At 46.4% G+C, this 19,564-nt stretch overlaps 1 protein-coding gene across 3 annotated transcripts; it reads left to right on the plus strand.

Annotated features, from left to right (window-relative positions):
- Positions 1–298: 298 nt before the first annotated feature.
- Positions 299–19,040, plus strand: UBE2G2 (ubiquitin conjugating enzyme E2 G2). 3 transcript variants are annotated; one of them, XM_041486909.1, is made up of 6 exons: positions 299–415; positions 6,042–6,077; positions 6,164–6,209; positions 11,461–11,579; positions 15,144–15,284; positions 17,108–19,040. In XM_041486909.1, exons 1-6 carry the CDS (start codon positions 373–375, stop codon positions 17,218–17,220), a joined length of 498 nt encoding a protein of 165 aa, XP_041342843.1. In that variant the 5' UTR covers positions 299–372; the 3' UTR covers positions 17,221–19,040. The 3 variants fall into 3 exon arrangements, with proteins under 3 accessions (XP_041342843.1, XP_041342845.1, XP_041342844.1); XM_041486910.1 differs by lacking the exon at positions 299–415 and adding an exon at positions 843–858; XM_041486911.1 differs by lacking the exons at positions 6,042–6,077; positions 6,164–6,209 and having other exon boundaries at positions 311–415.
- Positions 19,041–19,564: the final 524 nt, after the last annotated feature.

Consider the following 19,564-nt stretch of genomic DNA (forward strand, 5'->3'; position numbering starts at 1 on the left):
TTCTCCACGGCGGTGGGGAGCTGGGGTGGGGTATCCCGCGGATCCACGGCGGGGCTCGGGCCGCTGCCCCCGCTCTCTGTGGCCATCCCGGCAGGAAGGGCCGCGGGGGGGCTGCTCCGGGCAATCCGAAGGCTGTGCGCAGCTACAACCCCGCGCTACCCCCGCTCCGTGGGGCATTTTGCGGATTCTCCTGTGTCCTCCCTCCCTGTCGTTTCCCACAGGGAACTCCCGGGGCGTTCCCGCTCCGCCTGGTGCCGGTGGGAGGACTGGGCGCTACCATAGAGGCGAAGCTGGAGGATAGAGCGCCGCCCGCACCCCGCCCGGCCGCGGCCGCTCTGGCCGCGCACCCGGAAGCGGCGGCGGGGCCGCGCCATGGCGGGGACGGCGCTGAAGCGGCTCATGGCCGAGTACAAGCGTGAGTGGCGCTCCCCGGGCCCCTCGCGCTGCCCTCCTGCCGGGATCGCTCCCAAAGCCCGGGAGAGCCGGCGGGCCGGGCGGGGCCGTGACGGCCGCCGGGCAGGCCAGGCCGTGGGCCTCCCTCTCGGCGCCCCGTGCCCCGCCGGCCGCTCTTTCACCCCCGCCGGCTGCAGGCTCCTCTCTGCCTCCCTGCAGAGCTCCCGGGGCGGGGTGAGGGTCACCGGCTGGGTACGGGGCACTGCCGGCTTTGAGGCGGCTGTGGGAAGGGGGTCCTGCCCCTGTCCCGCTGGGACACCGAGGGGACAGCTCGGTGTGCGGGTGACACCTCTGGAATCCCGTGGTTCCAGGACCTTAGTCACGGGGAGGCTGGGAACCCTGGGCAAGTGGCCAGTTATTTTGATGTTTTTCCCTGTTAAATTTTCCAGATGGAACAGAATACAGGTATGGAAATCTCTGTTGCAGAGCTCTGTTATTATGTCAAAAGTAATTAGAGATGTTTGTCAGGGCAGATGGCCTCTGGTTGTGGCTGCCCCATCCTTGGAAGTGTCCAGGGCCAGGTGGGACAGGGCTTGGAGTGAGCTGGGCTAGTGGAACGTGTCCCTGCCCATGTGGAATGAGCTGGCTTTAAGTTCTCTTCCAACCTGAACAATTCTGTAATTCTGTGAAGTCCTCAGTGGAAGCAGAATGGCCAGTAAAAGGATTTAAACTCAAATTTAGTAATGAAAGGCATAGACTTGTTTGTTTAAAAACCACTGTGGGATGTGGCTGCAGTGATGCTCACCACAGGGACCAGAGACCTGCAGCAGAGGGCTGGGAATCCCTCTGGGAATCCCGGAGCTTCTGGGATGGCTCATCTGCTCCCTGATGGGTTTGAGACGTGTCCAAAGGTGCCTTTTGTTGGCAAGAAATACTTGTTTGTGTGCATAGGTGCTTTGGGGCTTTAATGCTCTGGCTTTTATTTACAGCGAGGAAGTAGAATGGAGAAGAGAAACGTTTGGTGGGGCTGGAGGGAGCTGGGCAGAAAGAACAGACTCTGTGCTCCAGGGAAGGTCACTGACTGTGCTCCCCAGGCTGTCCAGGCATGGATGACATTGTTTCTGTCATCATTCAGCGGAATACTCCAGCCTGTGTGAGAGACAGTATTTATAGCCCACATTTCCTGCCAGCCCTGTGCCTGTTCTCAGGCTGCTCTGCAGAGCACAGCTCTCCAAGCTGAGCTGTCACACAGGGCTCTGGGCAGCCAGGGCTCCCCTGTGCCTGTTCTCAGGCTGCTCTGCAGAGCACAGCTCTCCAAGCTGAGCTGTCACACAGGGCTCTGGGCAGCCAGGGCTCCCCTGTGCCTGTTCTCAGGCTGCTCTGCAGAGCACAGCTCTCCAAGCTGAGCTGTCACACAGGGCTCTGGGCAGCCAGGGCTCCCCACCCAGCTTGGGCTGCTGAGTGGTGAAGTTTGTGCTGACAACGTGTGTCCTAGAAATCTGCATTTTCCTGTTGTAATCCAGAGGCAGCGACCTGAAAAATAACCACAGAAAGTCTTGGCACTGCTTCTGTCCTCTCCTATCAATCCCCTAAGTCTCAAAAAAGCATTTATGATCCTTTGTTGTTGAGGAGCGCAGAGGTCTTACTGGAGTGTCTTCTATGAACAAAATCTTTAGGAAAAATGATATTAAATGACCTCAGAAAGATTTTGACTTAGTGCCACATGCAGACATGAGGTGAATCTTTGTGCCTAGTTTCCCAGGGTAGCACTGGTCATGAACAGAGATAATGTTTTGTCTGTGATCTGCCTTTACGAGCACTTTCCCACGCCCAATAAAACACAGTGTTGTAAAAAATGAATGTAACTGACAGTGGCTGAGTGCACGGTGCTTTCTGGAAACCTGAGCTGCAGCAGTGCAGTAAAACAGACATTTTGGTGTCTCTGGATTCCCCTCTGCTGCATGTTTGTTATTTCCCTTTAGCACAAACCCCAGAATCAAGCCTGATTTACAACCTTTCCCTAGTGTTTCTCTAAAGAGTGCCAGTTACTTGTAGCTCTGCAGAATCTCTGAGGCCTGTAGAGATTTTCAGCTAAAGTTATTATGAAAAATAAAAACAGCTCCTGGTAGTTCTGCTGCCTCTTTTTGCAGAGAAGGAGCAAGTCCTGCCTTGGGACAGGGCTGGAATCTGAGCTTCAGCTCAGTGTGAAGTTTCTCACTCCTGATGATGTGTGTTGCTGGCAGGGATGTGGTTGCCCTGGGTGAGTGTGGGCATGGGAATGGTTTTCAGTGACCCTAACCCTAACCCTCTCCTGACTGCTCACCTTGGGTGAAATCTTGTGTGTGTTATGTACAAAGTTGTGGACACATCTTTTGTCTTTACTTTCCCTCTTCTCCTCTGTCTCTTCCCTTTAGTTACTTCTAGTAGTGACAGTGGTGTTGGCAGTCAGTGCCTTGCTGGTGGGTGTATTCTCCTTACCAGAATTCTAATTCTTCCCATTTTTTCCTTTTTCAATTTTTGTCTTTCATCTTTTCCTGTGCATGTGCACACACATGTTTAAGTCTTAATTTAAAGATTTATAATTTCCTTCTGTGAAAAATTCTTGACATTGTGAGGGGTTTCTACCTGTTGGAGCTCAGATATATTACTGCATTTTGGGAGAGGCTGTGAAATTGCACTGGTTTTCTTTTCTTTTGAAGAAGGAAGGGAAGCTGTGGACATCCAGATGATATGGATTTGGTTTCTTGTCCTCATTTGGATCTTTGCATGTTTGACTTTTTGCTTTCTCAGATTTACTATCTAGTCTGCCAGAACTAGTTTGGCTGAAGCTTAAAAAAAATAAAATCAGATACAAAAAAAGGGCATCATTTTTATTAGAGCATGTACCTTTGTTAATTCTAGATGTATAATAGTATTAAGGCTTGACCTAAGTCTCTCAGTAGCTTTTATTTGTGAGAGTTAAAAGATGGAAACATTATTTTTCTGTGTTTACTGGTTCTTGATGCCAGATCTTGAAGATGTCTTATGCTGTCTGAAATTTCAAGTCTAAAATGAGTCACTCTGGAAGAATTAAATCTCTAGAGACCCAGTGCCTGATTGTATGCACTGGATTTCCTTCCTGGTACAAACAGGCTACAGGGCAGTGGACTGTAATGCCAGCAGGTTTCTTTGGAAGTGCTGTCAGGTTGAAAATAATAGATTTATGTTAATTGTGAGATTTGGGAAGTCACAGAAATAATAAACCTTCTGAAACTGGCAGGGCTTCAGTGGGTGCCTCCCATCCTTAGTGCCTGGGGAGAGTTGTGTGGAGTCACAAGAAAACTGGCTGTTTTCAAGCATCTCAGTCCAGATGCTGTCAGATACTGCAGTGAGCAGGTACCCATAATATTTCCTGAGTCCTGAGCTTTTAATCCCCTTACAGGTTTGCTAAATGGCTGCCGTTTTTAGGAAACATACTGTTGAACTTCTCTTTTAAGGATGATCTCAGTCTCTTCAGGGCTTTAACAAGATGTGTTTTCAGTTCTCCTGAGAGCCATCTCCAAGGTGGAATTGGCTGATAATGACTCCACAAAGAGCAGTGAAATGAGAAGGAAGGCACTGTGTGCTGTGCCCCGAATTCCTGATAGAAGCATCGCACTTATCTGGTGTCAGCTCTGTTTTAAGCTCACAAGGTCTGGCTCTGCTCCCAGGGAACAAATAAAAAGTTGCACCTGGGGAGGTTTAGCTTGGCTATTATGGAAAATTTTTATACTGAGTGGGACTGTTTGGCCTAGCTGGTCTGTCAGAGTCACTCTGCATGTGATCAGAACATTGGTTTTAGCCTTTCACTGCTTTCTGCTGCTCACTTACAAATAATTGGACACCCCCCCAACATTCTGTTGAAGTGACCCTGTTTTGGAGGCTCTGGTGAGCTGTAGCAGCTGATGCTGTGTCAGCTCCTGGTGGTTCATGTTCAGCTGGGCTCTCAGTTTCCTTTTGATCAACTCTGGGGCAGTCACAGGCTAGGATGTCACTGTCCCCATGCAGACCTTTCTCAATGACCAGGTGCAGTCGCTCAAAATCAAAGCTCCCGTGCCCCTGAGTGCCCAGATTCTACTTTACCTGATCCTTAAGGAGGGAGACCTTTCTCTGAAGGGGAGCTGAGCAAGGAAGTGGAGAATTGTACCTCTGTCCTCATGAAGACCCTTTGCTCTGTGGGCTTTGGCTGTTTATTCCCATTGCCCCGTTCTCCTTGGAGTGGAGTGCTGTATGGCACAATTCCATGTGGCTGCCCACCACAGGGAAAGCTGCTGCCAGCTTTTCCAGGGAAACATCAGGGGATTTTCTTCTTAGAGAAAACCACAAGATGGAGCAAAATGATTCCAGGAGCTCCTGTGTTTGACATCTCCCTCTTTCTGTCTAAAAACATCAACAAGAAAAGCTATTGGAGACCCACTGTGAAGCTGGAAAAACCTGCCATGGAATGCAAGGACGTGTGGAAAACAGCAGGGCTGAGTTTCCATCTGCTGCTAGGCTTTGGAACTTCAGAGAGGGCTGTTCCAAGGTTAAGGGCATTCTGAGCAAACTGAAGATCTCTCCTGGCAATCCATCTCAGCATCTTGTTTGAATCCTGCAGCAAAGGAGCTGTTGTAAGACAGAATCTGTTCTGTGCAGCACTACCCATACAGCTTTCACCTACAGCCTGAACAGAAATTAGGTCAAGTGTCTCTGGCTGTGTTCTGTGTGTTACTGGCCACTGGTGCTCCAGAGGCCATTGATTAGGAAACACTGTGCTGGATAAGCAGCTGGGAGTGTCACCTCCTGCCACCAGCTCCAGCAGCTGCCCCGTGGCTCACTCAGAGCCTTGGGGTTGGCATTGAGCCCCCAGCACTGCTGGCACAGTTGGTTGCCTGTTTGTGGCTGAATTGTGCCTGAGCTGCTGCTGCTGCCTCCCTGCAGAACATCAGAACCTAGAAACTGATGGTCAGTCCACTAGATAGAGAAAATCTGGTTGTTATTTTATCAGCACGTGGTGTACTGGCCTTCACCAGCTTGAGGTGAGGGGCTGATGCTGAAGATTGTTTCATGAATTTGGAGTTGCATCAGTTTCCTAGAGAAAGTGAGGATTGATGGATCCAAGTTTGCCTGTGCAGCCATAGCTGTTTTATTGATGCTTCTTTTTTTTTTAACTCACACTTTCCAGGCCATTTAGGAGGTTGGATTGAATTCTCACGTGTCTGCTTCTCCTGTTTTTGTGTTGTTCTGGGTTTTGCACTGCGGTGCATCAAACCTGAATGGTGCAAAGAGGTTACAGGAATACAAACTTCAGGCTGTTATGGTGTCCAGCAGATACCACAGGGGTGCAAGAGAAGAGTGTTTCCCAGGCTTTGTGAAATGCTTTTGTCTTCCTTCTCAGGTTTCAATTACTGCCTCTGTGAAGACAGAGGACTCAATGATCCTAGAGGTCTTTTCCAACCTAAACAATTCTGTGATTCCAAGGCTAGTTCTAGGAGCCTGAAAAACCCCAAAGTGCCAAATTTGTCTAGAATATTGTGCTGCATTAAGCAATGGTGGTGGGGCCCCTGTGCTAAGCCATGGCCACTCACACACCCCTGAAATGTTTGGGCTTGCAAGTCACCTCAATCTTCCTTGTGTTTCTGTTTTTGCAGAGCTGACCCTGAACCCACCAGAAGGGATTGTGGCAGGTGAGAAGCTGAGCAGGGTTTGTGCACTCTGGAGCTGTGGCCTTGTGTTCAGGTGGCTCTGAGCAGTGTTCTGTTCTGTTTCGCAGGTCCCATGAATGAAGAGAACTTCTTTGAATGGGAAGCCCTGATCATGTGAGTTAAATACTGTTTGGTGTCTGAAATCAGCAGTTGCTGTGATGAACTTCTAGGAGAGCAAGAATGTAAAAAAGTACTATCAGTTCTGTATGGCATCAGCATTGGTCTGCCTTGGGCTGGAAATCTGGACTTTGAACAGAGTGACACAGTGGTGATGTGTACAACTTGTTATCATAACTTCTTGTGCAGGTGTCACAATAATAAGCTCACAAATTTGTCAGGAATCCTCATTTGGGCTCCCTTGGATATATGTTACATTTACAAACACTGTAGGAAACAAACAGTTGCTTGTAGGTCACACATACTTGTTGGAACATTGCCTTACTGCAAGTGCAGGGCAAGTTTTGAGTGGAGCAAAATACTCAAATTATTAGTGACAGGAGAAAAAAATCAATGTGTAAAATTAGTTTACTTACTATTCAAATTTTTTCTTGAAGTATTGAAAGGTTCTTATCAGAAAAAGTATTGAAATTTAAGTAAAAATTCTTTTGAAGTTCTTTACACTTCATGAATCGGTTGGTGTTGTCAAGAGTTGGATGCAGTGGTTTTATGTAGAAAGAGATTCACTCTTCTGTTGGTGAATAGCTCTGATCCTGACCTGCTGTGTTTTGGAGGTGATGAAATTGAACTCCTTTACAAATCTGTGTTCTCTCTCTTCCACTCCCCAGCTGATGGGTGTGGTTGTTGGTAGCAAAATTTGCCATGAAAAGACAAAATCTTTTTGCCCAGCATCTTTCAGGTTGTCTTCTCTCTTTCTCGTACTCCTACTCACGCTGTACCTTCTTTGGGAACTTTGAGTACATGGAATAACTGGTGATTTTTACAAAATAAAGTTCTAAAATGCTAGAGGAGAGGAAAAAAGACATTTGTCGCTCACATCTGACAATTTATGCAAATACTGCACAATTAAAAGATGAAGAAGCTCCAGACCACTGAGTCCATCTTGAAGCTGGTGGTGTGTTGTTAGGGTAGATCCTGGCTCTGTATTTCAGGATTCTTTTGGTAAGAATTGGTGATTTCCTTCCCTTCAGCCGGGGCTGGTTGTCTGGAGGACTCTGGGGGCAGCAGGCAGTGGCTGTGGCCCTGCTCACTCCGTGCCCGCTGTGATCTGGGCAGGTTTTCCTGCAACCACCAGTGCTGACTGGGGAGATTCTCAGCTGGCGTGGGTGGCAGAGTTTTCCTAGCTGGGTTTGCTTGGAATGTGTTGTCTAGGGATGAAAAACAAGATTTCTGTCTCTTGGGCTCAGGCATGCAACCAATACAAAAGCTGCAGCGAGTTCCCTGTTCCACACAAAGTGGCTGTGTGGGTGATCCTCCTGCATGGCAAACCAGAGCCTCTGAGTTATTTTAGACCTTGGTGAGTGAGTGGAGGTTTGGATTACCACTGCTTGTTTGCTCATTGATGGCAAGAGTTGGCAAATGCCTCTGCTTATGTGCAGTGATTTCTCCTGGGATAACAGGTTGTGTGTGCTTCCTGGTAGCTCAGTCCTCTGAAAATAAACACTTTGCATGGAAATAGGTTGTTCTGTTGCCTGACATCAGAGATTTTGGCTGCAGGGTCTTATGCTTTCTGTGAGAGGCATAGTCAGCACATCTGCTTTGTAATGGGCCAGATTTCAGGTCAGACAGCTGTGATTACTGGGAGTGTGGAAATCCCAGAGGGTTTAATGCACTTCTTGGAACATGGAAGGAAATTCCTGCTTATTGGTACTTCCTCCTAGCAGAGGTGCTGTGGTTGAGTAGAGGTTTCCTGAGGGATGCTCAGAAGTACTTCTGAATTGCCTAGAAAATACCTTTTCTGATGTTTCCTGTCACATCCTTAAAGAACAGAGGAGCTGCTCTGCAGACTTGAAAGGCCTTTAAAGTGCTGAGTGTTGAGCTTCAGGTCTTTGTCAGCGTAAAATGAGAGGCGGAGGTGCTTTAATTTTGGTTTCTGTATTATGTGTGTGTCATAATAAAGTTATATTTTAAGATCTGCTCAATTTTTGAAGGTGTGATACAATAGAAACATGTTTACCCCAAACACATTTGGTTACTTTCATCTCTTTACAAACCTTGTTAGTAGCAGTGTTTGCAATGCCTTTGGAAAGTAAATTACATGACTTGTTTGTATTTGTCTGTGGTGGTCTCCTCCAGTGTTTTGTAATCTCAAATGTGCTGTGTGAGGTTCAGGGAATGAGGTGTGCAGATGAGAAACTGGGAGTAAAGCTGCCTTCAAATTTTTAGACAGATTAAGTGCTAATGGTAAGAAACATAATTGTGAAAAGAACAGAATACTTTGTTTCCTTCACCCAATTTATATAAAACTGGAGCACATATAATGGCACATAACTTTAAAAAAAGAGACCTAAGAGAGAAAAGACATCTCTCATTTATCAATTCAAAGGTAGGCTGGGTAATGTTACATAGATTAATGTAAGAGCTTGACTTGGAGATAAAATAATACATTTTTAAATAATGGAAATAATAATTATTTGTATCTCCAGTGTTCTTGTCTGCAGCAGCAATGCTGGAGGAATGTGAAACGCATAAATGTTAAGACCATAATAAAATAAAAGAGAGAACAAATCTTACACTCCTAAAATGAGTGGGATGGGCACAGAACTGAAAATACCCATGTGAAAACCTTCCTGAAGACCAGAGGTGGGGAGCATTGTTGAAAGCCAGATCTTTGCAACATCGTTTCAGGAGAGTTTGCCTTATGTTGCTCAATTCCCTAGTGCTGCGTGAGATCCTTCAGGCTGTGTTGTCTTCATGGATTTAACATTTCAAGGCCAAGTTTTGCCCTCTTTGGCTGGCATGTACAAGTGTGTTGCTATTAAAGTTTATCCCCAAAAGACACAAAAGCACGCAATGGTTAAGAACTTTATTAGCCTTAAGATTGCTTGAAAACAAAACAGTAGAAATTGAAGTCAACGTATCACAAAGCTGTTGAGAAAGGTAATTAGATCTATAATTAGGCTTATGACTTTTGTTTCCATTCCCCTTTTGGGCATCTGATGATTGTGGGGTTTGGTGTTTTTCCATCATCTTTTTACAAATAAGCCATTTGCAAATGTATGTGAAGCTGTGATTATAGAATTAGAATCACAGAATGGTTGAGGCATCAAATCCAACCATTCCCCAAGCACTGACAAATCCACCACTAAACCGTGTCCCCACGTGCCACATTCACATGTTTTTTGAGTGCTTTCAGGGATGGTGACTCCACCACTGCCCTGGGCAGCCTGTGCCAAGGCTGAACAACCCTTTCAGGGAAGAAATTTTTCCCAATATCCAACCTAAACCTCCCCTGTTGCAACTTGAGGCTGTTTCTTCTTGGTTTGTCTCTTGTCCTCTGGGAGCAGAGCCCGACGCCCACCTGGCTGCACCCTCCTGTCAGGCAGTTGTAGGAGAAGGTCCCCTTGAGGAGCCTTTTCTCCAAACTAAACAACTCCCAATAGCTGTCCTTCTCAAACTACTTCTCTCTCCTGTTTGGAAGATACTCACCACTCTTCTCTGCCCCTTGCATGAGTTACAGCCAGCTCCTGGCGTTCAGAGCTTCTCATTTTCATGTTTTGTCTTCTTGTCAGCTTTGGAATCACTGCAGAGCAGCAGCTGCCATGCTCTTTACCTCCCTGGCCCTGCCAATGTCCTTTGTGAGCTAAAAGTGATGCTGTCAAGTTCAAATGCTGAGTGTTTTGTAGTTGCAAATGCTGTCTTGGATTAACTTTAATAATTTCTTTGAAGTTGATCCTGGCAGCGCTGAGTGGCTAAAACAAAAGCATTTTGCTCACATAATACAGGGCCTAAAATGGAGTATGTTGGGTTGAGTGTATTTGACAGAAGAGCCCTTAAGGCTGTGGGTTTGCTCTCAAAACAGAACATAGACACCCACCAGCTTTTCAATGCCTGTATGTACGTACTCTCAGAAGTTCAACAATAAGCCTTTAAAATGCAGCTGGAATTAAAATGGTCAGGAAAAAATGCATTCAGTTTACTCTCAGATGTGAATTGAATCCTGACTAAATTTAGGGAAAAGGCTAGAAAGGGAACAAAGTGAGAGACAGTTGAGCTTTCATTCTTGCAGAATGTTGGTGCATTTCTTTTACCTTACCTACCAGTGTCAATATTCATGTTTAAATCACATCATTCTTGTGTTTATCTACCAGCCAAGTCTTTTGAATCCCCGAGTTTGAGACAATAAGTCTTCCAGCGCTTTAGGATTTGCTGCTCTCCAACTTTAATGTTCTTTCTGGCATGGAGAATGTGGATTGGGAGGAGGAAGCATGAATATATTCCTAACCCTTATTTTGCAGACAGTGGAACCTTTGTTTGAATGGCCTTTTACTAAATACATGAGGTTTCCTTGGCAACAGTTTTTGATGCTGAAGCTTTTTTCATCATCTTTCCAATCAAGGGAAATCATGTTTGTGTTACAACTTCCAGATGGTTCATCAAGTTTGAATAAATCATGACTAATGATTTATTACTTGTTTTTTTGCTCACAAATAACTTGTTTTTTGCTCACTTTCCACAAGTGTTTTATGTAGGCAGGGTAAAATAGTTGTCTTTATGTTCTCAACTCAACTGCACTTTGAACTAGATTCTGAACACAATAAGGAAATGTTTCTACAAGAGCCCTGATGAAGCCATTTGTTCTCCACCTGCACTCGAGGGAGGGCAAACTCAATAGCTGAAGTCTGCAAAGACACATTGTTGTCCTGCATCTCCTCTGACAATTACGGTCTCTGAGCTGTGTTTTTATTTTGACAAACCTTTGCTGTGCTTTCTGCATCAGACAGTGATAAGTGTTTGTGTGGTTGTGCTAGATACTGGCAGTTGGGATCTCTGTGGCATTTATAAATTAATTTTGAGCTGCAGTGTTTGACATCTCTGTCTTGCAGAGCATAACAGTATCTTCAAAGGCACAGGAGTCCCACACCTGCCTCTGCTTTCGCTTGACGTGCAGACACTCAAATCCTGGAACATGCCTTGGAGCCAGATACTCCAATTATATCCAGACACACCCTGCTAATTAAACAGTGTTGTGACCTTCCTAGTAATTTAGCGTGCAAGCTTTGATTTCCCCCTTGCCTCCCAAGCCTCATATTTGGATTTAAGTTTATGAGGTGTGGGATGAGAGCACCTTAACTCTTTGTTTCCTGGAGAAGATGATGTAACCCACGCCTCACACGTGTCATTAGACACGAATTTGGGTGAAAGAGCTGTTTAAAACATTGGTGAATAACATTTTTTCTGTTTCTAGGGGTCCTGAAGACACCTGTTTTGAGTATGGGGTTTTCCCTGCCATCCTGAGTTTCCCGCTCGATTACCCGCTGAGCCCTCCGAAGATGAGGTTCACGTGTGAGATGTTCCATCCCAACAGTGAGTCTGGTGCAGCAGGATGCACAGGGGGGTGGGTGGCTTGTGCAGCTTAAAAAGAAACTTTTGCAGCAGGAGATCTGGCATCCTTCCCAAGGGTGGTTCTCTCCCTTTCCAGCCTTGAGCAGGCAGCAAGAGCAATCAGCTGCCCAGCAGTTTTGCTCTGTCTTAGCGTCCTTTTATCTTTATCCCATTATTCCTCATAAAACTTTTGCTCATCCAAAAAGGATTCCAGCAAATTCCATGCCTTTAAATCTTCTGTACAGGATATGAGACTTAGTGGATTAATGCAAGCTCTTTCCAGACATAAAAACCATAGAATATGCTGAGTTTGGAGGGACCCATCAGGATCATGGTGTTCAAGCCCTGGCCCTGTGCAGGACACCCCAAGAATCCCACCAAGTGCCTGAGAGCATTGTCCCACCACACCATGAACTCAGTCTTGCTCTGTGGCTTGTATTTAGGTATTTTGGTGTTGTTTTAATGAATGAAAAGTTGTTCATAGGTGCAGCTTTATTAGGCAGCATGGCTTTTGCTCCATGAAATCACAGGTTTAACATTTCTGAGGGGATCTCTGAAACACAGTGCTCTGTCCAAGCAGACAACACATTTACAGGTGTTTAATCTTGAGACTTTGCTGGTCTTTGCTCTGTGATACTGATTGAGTTAGAGACCTTTTCCAACCTTAGTGAATGTGTGGTGGTGACAGTATTATCTGAAGACTCTTCAGTGGGGGTAATTGCAGTGACAAGAAATAAAGCTAACAAGTTTGAGCCCTGGACATGAAAAAATCTTAAGTTTTTTTTTTTCAAAAAACTTTAAGGTTCCTTAAGGAAAAGGCAAAAGCTGTGCTCCTGCCTAGTGCTTCCTCTTCAGCTGACATTCTTGCACCTGGAAAACACAGGTCATAATCTCAGCTGGGAATCAATTTATTTCACCCTATATACAAGGAATTTTGCAATTTCTTGAAGTTTCTCTGTTTTTCCCTTCTGGAAGCATCACCTGTGCAGGTTCTTGCCCATTTAATCCACACCTTTGTTCTCCTGTGGAGGACACACCTGCCTGTCACAGCATAGAACTGTGTGGACATGCCCAAGGCAGTGTGGCATCACCTCTGGAGCTCTGGTGTCACAACAGGGCACTTTAGCACTTGCAAGCAGTGTAGCCATGTCAGCACCTTGCTCCATCTGGACTAATTTACCCAAATTTCTTGCCAGGATTGGTCTCCCTGAGCAAATCCTTGTCCCTGCAGCTCCAGCTGTGGCCTTGGCTTGAGGTTCACTGCTTGCAGCTGTGTTGTGTGCAGCACTGCCAGGAGGAGTGGGGTGTGGAGAAGCACAAATTGCCTGACTCCTGTATTAAAGAGTGGCTTTACACATGGGTGTTTCTTCCATGGGATAATTGGAACACACTGGATGGTCAGCTCAGCTCTTTAAAGCCCTGTGTCTTGGAGTCTTCTTAATCTGAAGCTGAGATCACCTGAAGCAGACACTTGAATCTTCTCAGATGGGGTTGTGGTGGGCTGCTTCTACCCAGAAAGGCTGAAAAAAGGTGTGGCTGGGCTGTGCTTTTTCTGTTTATTTCTCCCCCTGTGAGGAATCACAAGTAAAATGTTTAAAAAGTCTGGTGTGTCTCCTCATCTTTGCAGTTTATCTTATGTGCAGGGGGAACTGAGATACCACAGAACTGTCTTCTCTTACATTACAATGACCTTGGCAAAAGTAACTGAGTAGTGATGAATGGCATTGCTTGCATTGGCACTGAGCATCAGTGTGGGGAGATCACAGGATCATAGGTGGTTTGGGAAGGATTGTTGGAAGGGACATTAAAACCCATCTTGTTCTACCCCCTGCCGTGGACACGGACACCTTCCACTGTCCCAGGTTGCTCCAAGCCTTGTCCACCCTGGTACCCCCTGCCATGGACAGGGACACCTTCCACTGTCCCAGGTTGCTCCAAGCCTTGTCCACCCTGGCCTTGGACATTTCCAGGGGTGGGGCAGCCACAGCTGCTCTGGACAACCTGTGCCAGGTTCCCACCACCCTCCCAGGGAACAATTCCTTCCCAATATCCCATCTAACCCTGCCCTCTGGCAGTGTGCAGCCATTGCCCTGTGTACCAAGTCCCTCTCCAGCTCTCCTGGAGCCCCTTTAGGCACTGGAAGGGGTTCTGAAGTCTCCCTGGAGCTTTCTCTTTTCCAGGCTGAGCACTTGCAGCCTGTTTCTGGAGCATCTCTCTGTGGCCTCCTTTGGACTCATTCCAACAGCTCCACATCCTTAGGTTGGGGCCCCACAGCTGGACAGGGGTGGATCTCACCTGAGCAGAGGGAGAGAAGATCCATACATCTTCCTGCAGTCAGCCTTTGATGTCTTGACTGTGCTGCTGTGTTCCAGCTGTTTTAAATGAGGCACTGCACAGGAACAGGAGACTCCCTCAGCAGTGAAATCCCTTCTGCCAGTGGGTTCCTGACTTGTAAGAAGTGCTGATTCAGCACCTGCTGTTTTCACCTCTTCCAGCTATGGTTAGACCAGCTCCAGTCCCCAGCCTGGGGCTGCAGGAAGGACTGTAAATAAAAGTCCTCCACAGTGCTTACGTGCTTGGGCAGACATAGCTGGGTGAATGGAAGGAGCTGGAAATGAGCACAGCAGCTTCCAGCAGTCATTCCCACTTGTTTTGTCTTACTTTCCTGGCAATGGCACCAGCTTGGTCACCTGAGGAATGGAAGCCCTGAAATTATTGTGCTAAAGTTGTCATTCCTCAGGACCCTGCCATTTAAGAGAATGAGGCCACTGGTAGAGCAGTGTTTTCTTTTGAGGTGCCTCTTCAAACCTTTGTTTGATTTCATTACCAAGTCAGGGGAGTCCAGTCTGTGAAGACAACTTGTACTGTTGCAGACACTGTTGCTTATGCTAAAGGTGGGAGGGGAAGCACCTGGATCCTTAATTCGTAGGTTTCCCTGTTTCCAGGTGCTTTAATGCAGCTGAGCTTTAAGCAGAAAAAAATAAAAAAATAAAAAATTAAGTAGTGGGAATTCTTCTGATTGCACCTCAGTAATGTTCAAAAAAAGATCAGTTCTACTATTCATAATGTATTTAACGTAACACTTTTTTTCTCATGTTTATAATATATATAACATTTTTCCCTCCTTTGTGTAATCCTTTTCATGGTCACAGTCCAGTGGAGGACTCCAATGTGCATTCAGTGCATTCATTTCCATTTCAGTGGCACTGGTTACCTGCTTGGAGCTGTGTCTGTGCATAAATTCTTGCCTTATTCCACCAGGCTGCATCATTAATTTTTTCCATAGAGCCTTTCACTGGTTATTAAATGCCACAAGTGCTCCCAGCAGGCACTTGGGGAAGGAGTTTGTTAGCTTTGCTTAAAGAAGATTTGTCCTGGGGTTTTGTCTTTCATATGCTGTGTCCTTTTCTTAAAGAGGAAATTTAAACCTGGATTTAGTTTTAATCATAGAAGAGCTAAGTCTTAAGGCTGATCTATGCCCAAGAGATAGAGAGCATCTGAGCATTTCCACTAAGTAACAACCAATCCTGTGTACTTTTTGTGCAGTTTACCCAGATGGGAGAGTGTGCATCTCCATCCTTCATGCTCCTGGGGATGATCCCATGGGGTACGAGAGCAGCGCGGAGCGGTGGAGTCCCGTGCAGAGCGTGGAGAAGATCCTCCTGTCGGTTGTGAGCATGCTGGCAGGTGAGCCCTGCTGTCCTGGCAGCCCTTCCTGAGTCACCTGCAGCTGCCTCTTGCTTTTTGCTTTGTTCACTGAGCAAAGCACCTGGAAAGCTGCTCAGCAGCAACCACAGGTCTTAAAGCCCTGGGATTTGTTTATTTATTAGTGAACCAGTGCTCTGAGAAGGGTGGAAAAAATTGGAAAAAGTGAACTGAATTAGTAGCAGGTGTTCCTGTTTGGGGGTTACTGCAAAGCTTCCCTTGCAGGTCGGCAGCAGCTGAGACATAGTGATGGGTCTGGTGGTCCCAGAGGCTCAGCTGGACAAAGCCCTCTCTGTATTTGCTATGCTGTTCTTCATGTTTTAAAGCTGTGGATTACAGCCTGTGTTGGATTTGGCTTTGGCAGCTGAAGGGCTATCAGACCTAACCAGTACAGTAAACTGGAGTCCGTGGCCTCTGGTTCAGAAGCCAGCACACTCTGTTTCTCTTTGTTGTTCCTAGCCTGGGAATGTGCCCCAGTCTGCCATCTCTGGTTCAGAAGAAGGCTTCTTGAGAAGAGACCTGGGGTGAAAAACTCTTTGTGGAGCCTTTCAAATGGTTTTTCCTAAATCTAACAAGGGCTGTGGATCACTTCTGTCATGTACAGCTCTCTGAAAAATTTTCCACACAATGGACAGGGCCACTGAACTGCCTGAGCCATGTCCTTTAGAACTGGTTTTGAAGGATACATGGGTTTAGAAGCTGCAAAGTTGACCAAAGAGCAAGCAACAGATTCCTGCATGGGACTGTTTTAGCTTTGGAATAGTAACCTGCAGTTGGGAAGCCGTGCAGACAAATAGTACCCATGGGATTCCCATGGCTTCCAAGAGCTTGGTTTGTGGTGCAGCCTCACCTGGACTGGGAAGTGTGGGAGCCACCTGGTCTCCTTCCCTGCCTGTGCATCCTGTTTTCCCATGGCTTTTGGAGAAATTAGCCTAAAACACCAGTGGTCAGCTTCTTTCAGGGTACTGGAAGACTCTGAGCCCTGGCTCTGCAGTGTAAGCCCAGGTTTAGCAGGCTGGGTGACCTGCACACCTGCTGGTTTTTCAGGTGGACCATCAGGATCATGTGGAGAAGGATGGAACCTAGATACTGCCAGGAAGAGGGCTGGGGTGGGTGTGACTGGTGTGTCAAGGGAAGTGAGCAGAGTATGGTAGTGCCTTGTGGAACCCCAGGACAGTGTCCTGCTGTATGCTGCCCACAGGCCTTGTAAATCTTGGGTTTCAGCTCACCTCCATAAAAAATGGGGAGCCCCTGGAACTTCAGCACTCCATGTGCTTCGTAAAGCATTCTGAAATCATCTGATGAAAGATGTTGCAGAAGTGAAAGCATATTCCATGGGTTTCCTTGGATTGTTTTGTTGGTTTTTAATAGAACAAGCCATCCCAACAAGTGGCAGCTTGTTTGGGTGGCCTGTTTGGAGGGGCTTTGTGTCTGGGAAGCTGGAGAACAAGAAAAAAAATGTTCTGCAGGGAGAAACACATGGTTTTAAAAGCCCTTGACAGTATTGGGGTGCCACATTGTGTTGGCCACGTGCATGGTGGGGCTCCACTGCTGAAAGCACAAACAAAAAAAGTCCTACTCCTGTGCCACTTGTTTCTTGCCTAACTCAAATTTGTTGTGATACCCTTTCTTTTGTGGTCGGTTAAATCAGAGCCTTTTGGGAATGCAGGAGCTGTCACTGGATTTGCTGTAGTGGTGTTTCTGCAGTCTCAAGGAGGGGAAGTGTTTCAAAGCCCTGGGGAAGTGGCATTCCTGAAGAAGCAAGAAGCTCCATTGCCCACCTACTTTTGTCTTTCTTGTTTCAGAGCCAAATGATGAAAGTGGAGCCAATGTAGATGCCTCCAAGATGTGGCGGGAAGACAGAGAACAATTTAACAAAATTGCCAAGCAGATTGTGCAGAAGTCACTTGGACTTTAAGCTCACAGAGAGACTGAAGTGTTTTGTATTTCTCTCCATCTGGAAACGAGCAGTGCTCAGTGCTAGTACCAAAAAGGAAAACTTTGTAAAACTATTGGCCTAGTTCTTATAATTCGTTATTTATTTACCATCTCTTTTCTTCCACTGCTCCAGAGAAGCCTCTAGTTCACTCACTAAATTGTGTGGAAAAGGGATTTAATGGTAGAGAAAAATACAGAGACAATGCTGTTTCAAAGGCTGCTTGCTGCTGCCTTACTTTGTGGTGTGGAAAGCCTGGAGACTTGGCAATCTGCAGCCCTCCCTCACCCTTCTGCTGTTGGAGAGCAGTGCTGGTTTGGATTGTCTGCTGGCAGAATTAGTTGTGTTTTTATAGGTAGCATTGCATCTGGAGCAGCAGTAGACAGGAGTTACTCTATCCATTCTGTACTTGTTAGGTTAAGGGCAGCAGTTGCAGTCAGATCTGATTTAAAGAGTATAGTTAGAAGGAGAGGCTGTAAAGCAGGGCTGTAGTCAAGGTGTGTTAGCAAAGAAAGGAACTTTAAGGGAGTGAGCTGTGAGGACTGGCTGGGGGTCTGGAATGGCCTGGTGTTCCCATGTACCACTATGAGTTTGTACTGAGCTTTTGAGTCAGTGTTGGCTTGGCAGAAATCCCAAGAGCTGCTTTATTAGTCCTTGAAGACACCCAGTTGTAAACTTCACACTCAGAGGCATGAGGTGTAAAGGCTGGATTGTGCAAGGTCACCTGGGTGAGGTAGGTCATTGGCAGTTGGAAAATCCAGTGAGGATGTGTTTGCTGTGCTGGGCATGTTCACAGCTCTGCAAGAATATCTGCTCACTCTGGTGGCATGTGAGTGTTGAGAGGATTTGGCACTGCTTTGCCATTCCAGCCCTGTCACCCATTTTCAGGTGAACGAGCCAGGTCCATCATGAGCATGAAGGACTTACAAAAGTGACCTGTGACACTCTACACTGAGTGCTCTTGTGCATTAAATAGGAGCCAGAGAGGATGGGCTGTTTGCTGAGGATGGTGGTGTGTGTGCTTTGGACATTTGCAGTGTTGTAACCAGTGTGAAGGGTGCAGGAGATACCAGCTGGTCAGTTCCTAAATCTGCTGAGGGGCCTCTGCTGACCTTTCTGCTTTGCAAGCCAATCTCATGTGTAGGTCCAAATTTCTCCAATTTACTACAAGCAATAACATGCCCATTGATAGCACATGGAATCCAATTTTGTTGGCAGCTTTAAATGGGCTAAATTTGACAAGGGCTGGTTTGTTGTTTTTTAAATGTGAAAAATTGTGATGTGGAAGAAGTCACACCATGAAGAAAGCTTTACAGAGGTGATGGTGTGCATGTGTGTGGTACAACTGTTCAGCATTTGTCTTGCTGTCTGTGCTGCAGATCACACTTTGCCATCGTTGTGCACCTCTGAAGAGTTGTATTGCTACAACCTGCTGATTTTACCTCCTTGTAGAAGTAATTGTGGCTTTGATGTCAGGGTGGAAGTGGGACTGGACATAGCTTGGGAGCAGAGATGATGAAATAGTGTTGTACCTAACTAGTATTTCAAGGCATACAGGAAAATGTAGCACTTTATGCAAACTGGGAGTGTTTTCTGGAGTAGAGGGAGAATTGTTCCTGGGAGTAGGGAAGCCACCTTTGGGAACAACACTGGAGAGCTGCAGGAGCCACTGCAGAAACACAGATGTGGCAAAAGTGGGGTTTGCTTAAGTGCTGAGTGTTTTATTCATGTGTGCTTGCTCATTATCTTCATTTTATGGTGGGGTTTAGTCTGCATACTGAAAATAAAGTGCTTATATTTTCTCCTTTTGTAGTTGTACACGAATGTATTGCAGTGGGTGTTGTATTTGAGTAACCACACGGCCAAGAGACTGCTCCAAAGGAGTGCAAGGGTTCATTCTAACCCAGTTAAAACATGTCATACTTTAGGAGTGAAAGAGCTGACAAGTTTGCATGGACTTTCCAGGCAACTAATGCTGGCAGTGGCTGGGTGATTCAAAGAAAACTAAAAATCTGATGGTGGGCAGATGGGGTGTAGTTTGCTCCTTACAGATGTTGTTATATCCATGTGTCTGGCCTAGGAGGTTCTGGTGAACGTGCAACAGGTGAATTCATTCAGAATGTGCTGGTATCAGCACTTGGGTCTGAGGAGGACATGTAGCTCATAGAATCACTGAATGGTTTGGGTGGGAACGGACCTTAAAGACCACCTAGTTCCACCCCCCTGCCATGGACAGGGACAACTTCCACTTGAGCAGGTTTCTCAGATGCCCAGTTCCCACTCAGAATTCCCTCAGTCCTCAAATTTCTGTTCAAAAGTAAAAAAC

This window comes from Pyrgilauda ruficollis, unplaced genomic scaffold (assembly GCF_017590135.1).
Source record: "Pyrgilauda ruficollis isolate IOZ18807 unplaced genomic scaffold, ASM1759013v1 scaffold79, whole genome shotgun sequence".
In the NCBI taxonomy this organism is placed as follows: Eukaryota; Metazoa; Chordata; class Aves; order Passeriformes; family Passeridae; genus Pyrgilauda; species Pyrgilauda ruficollis.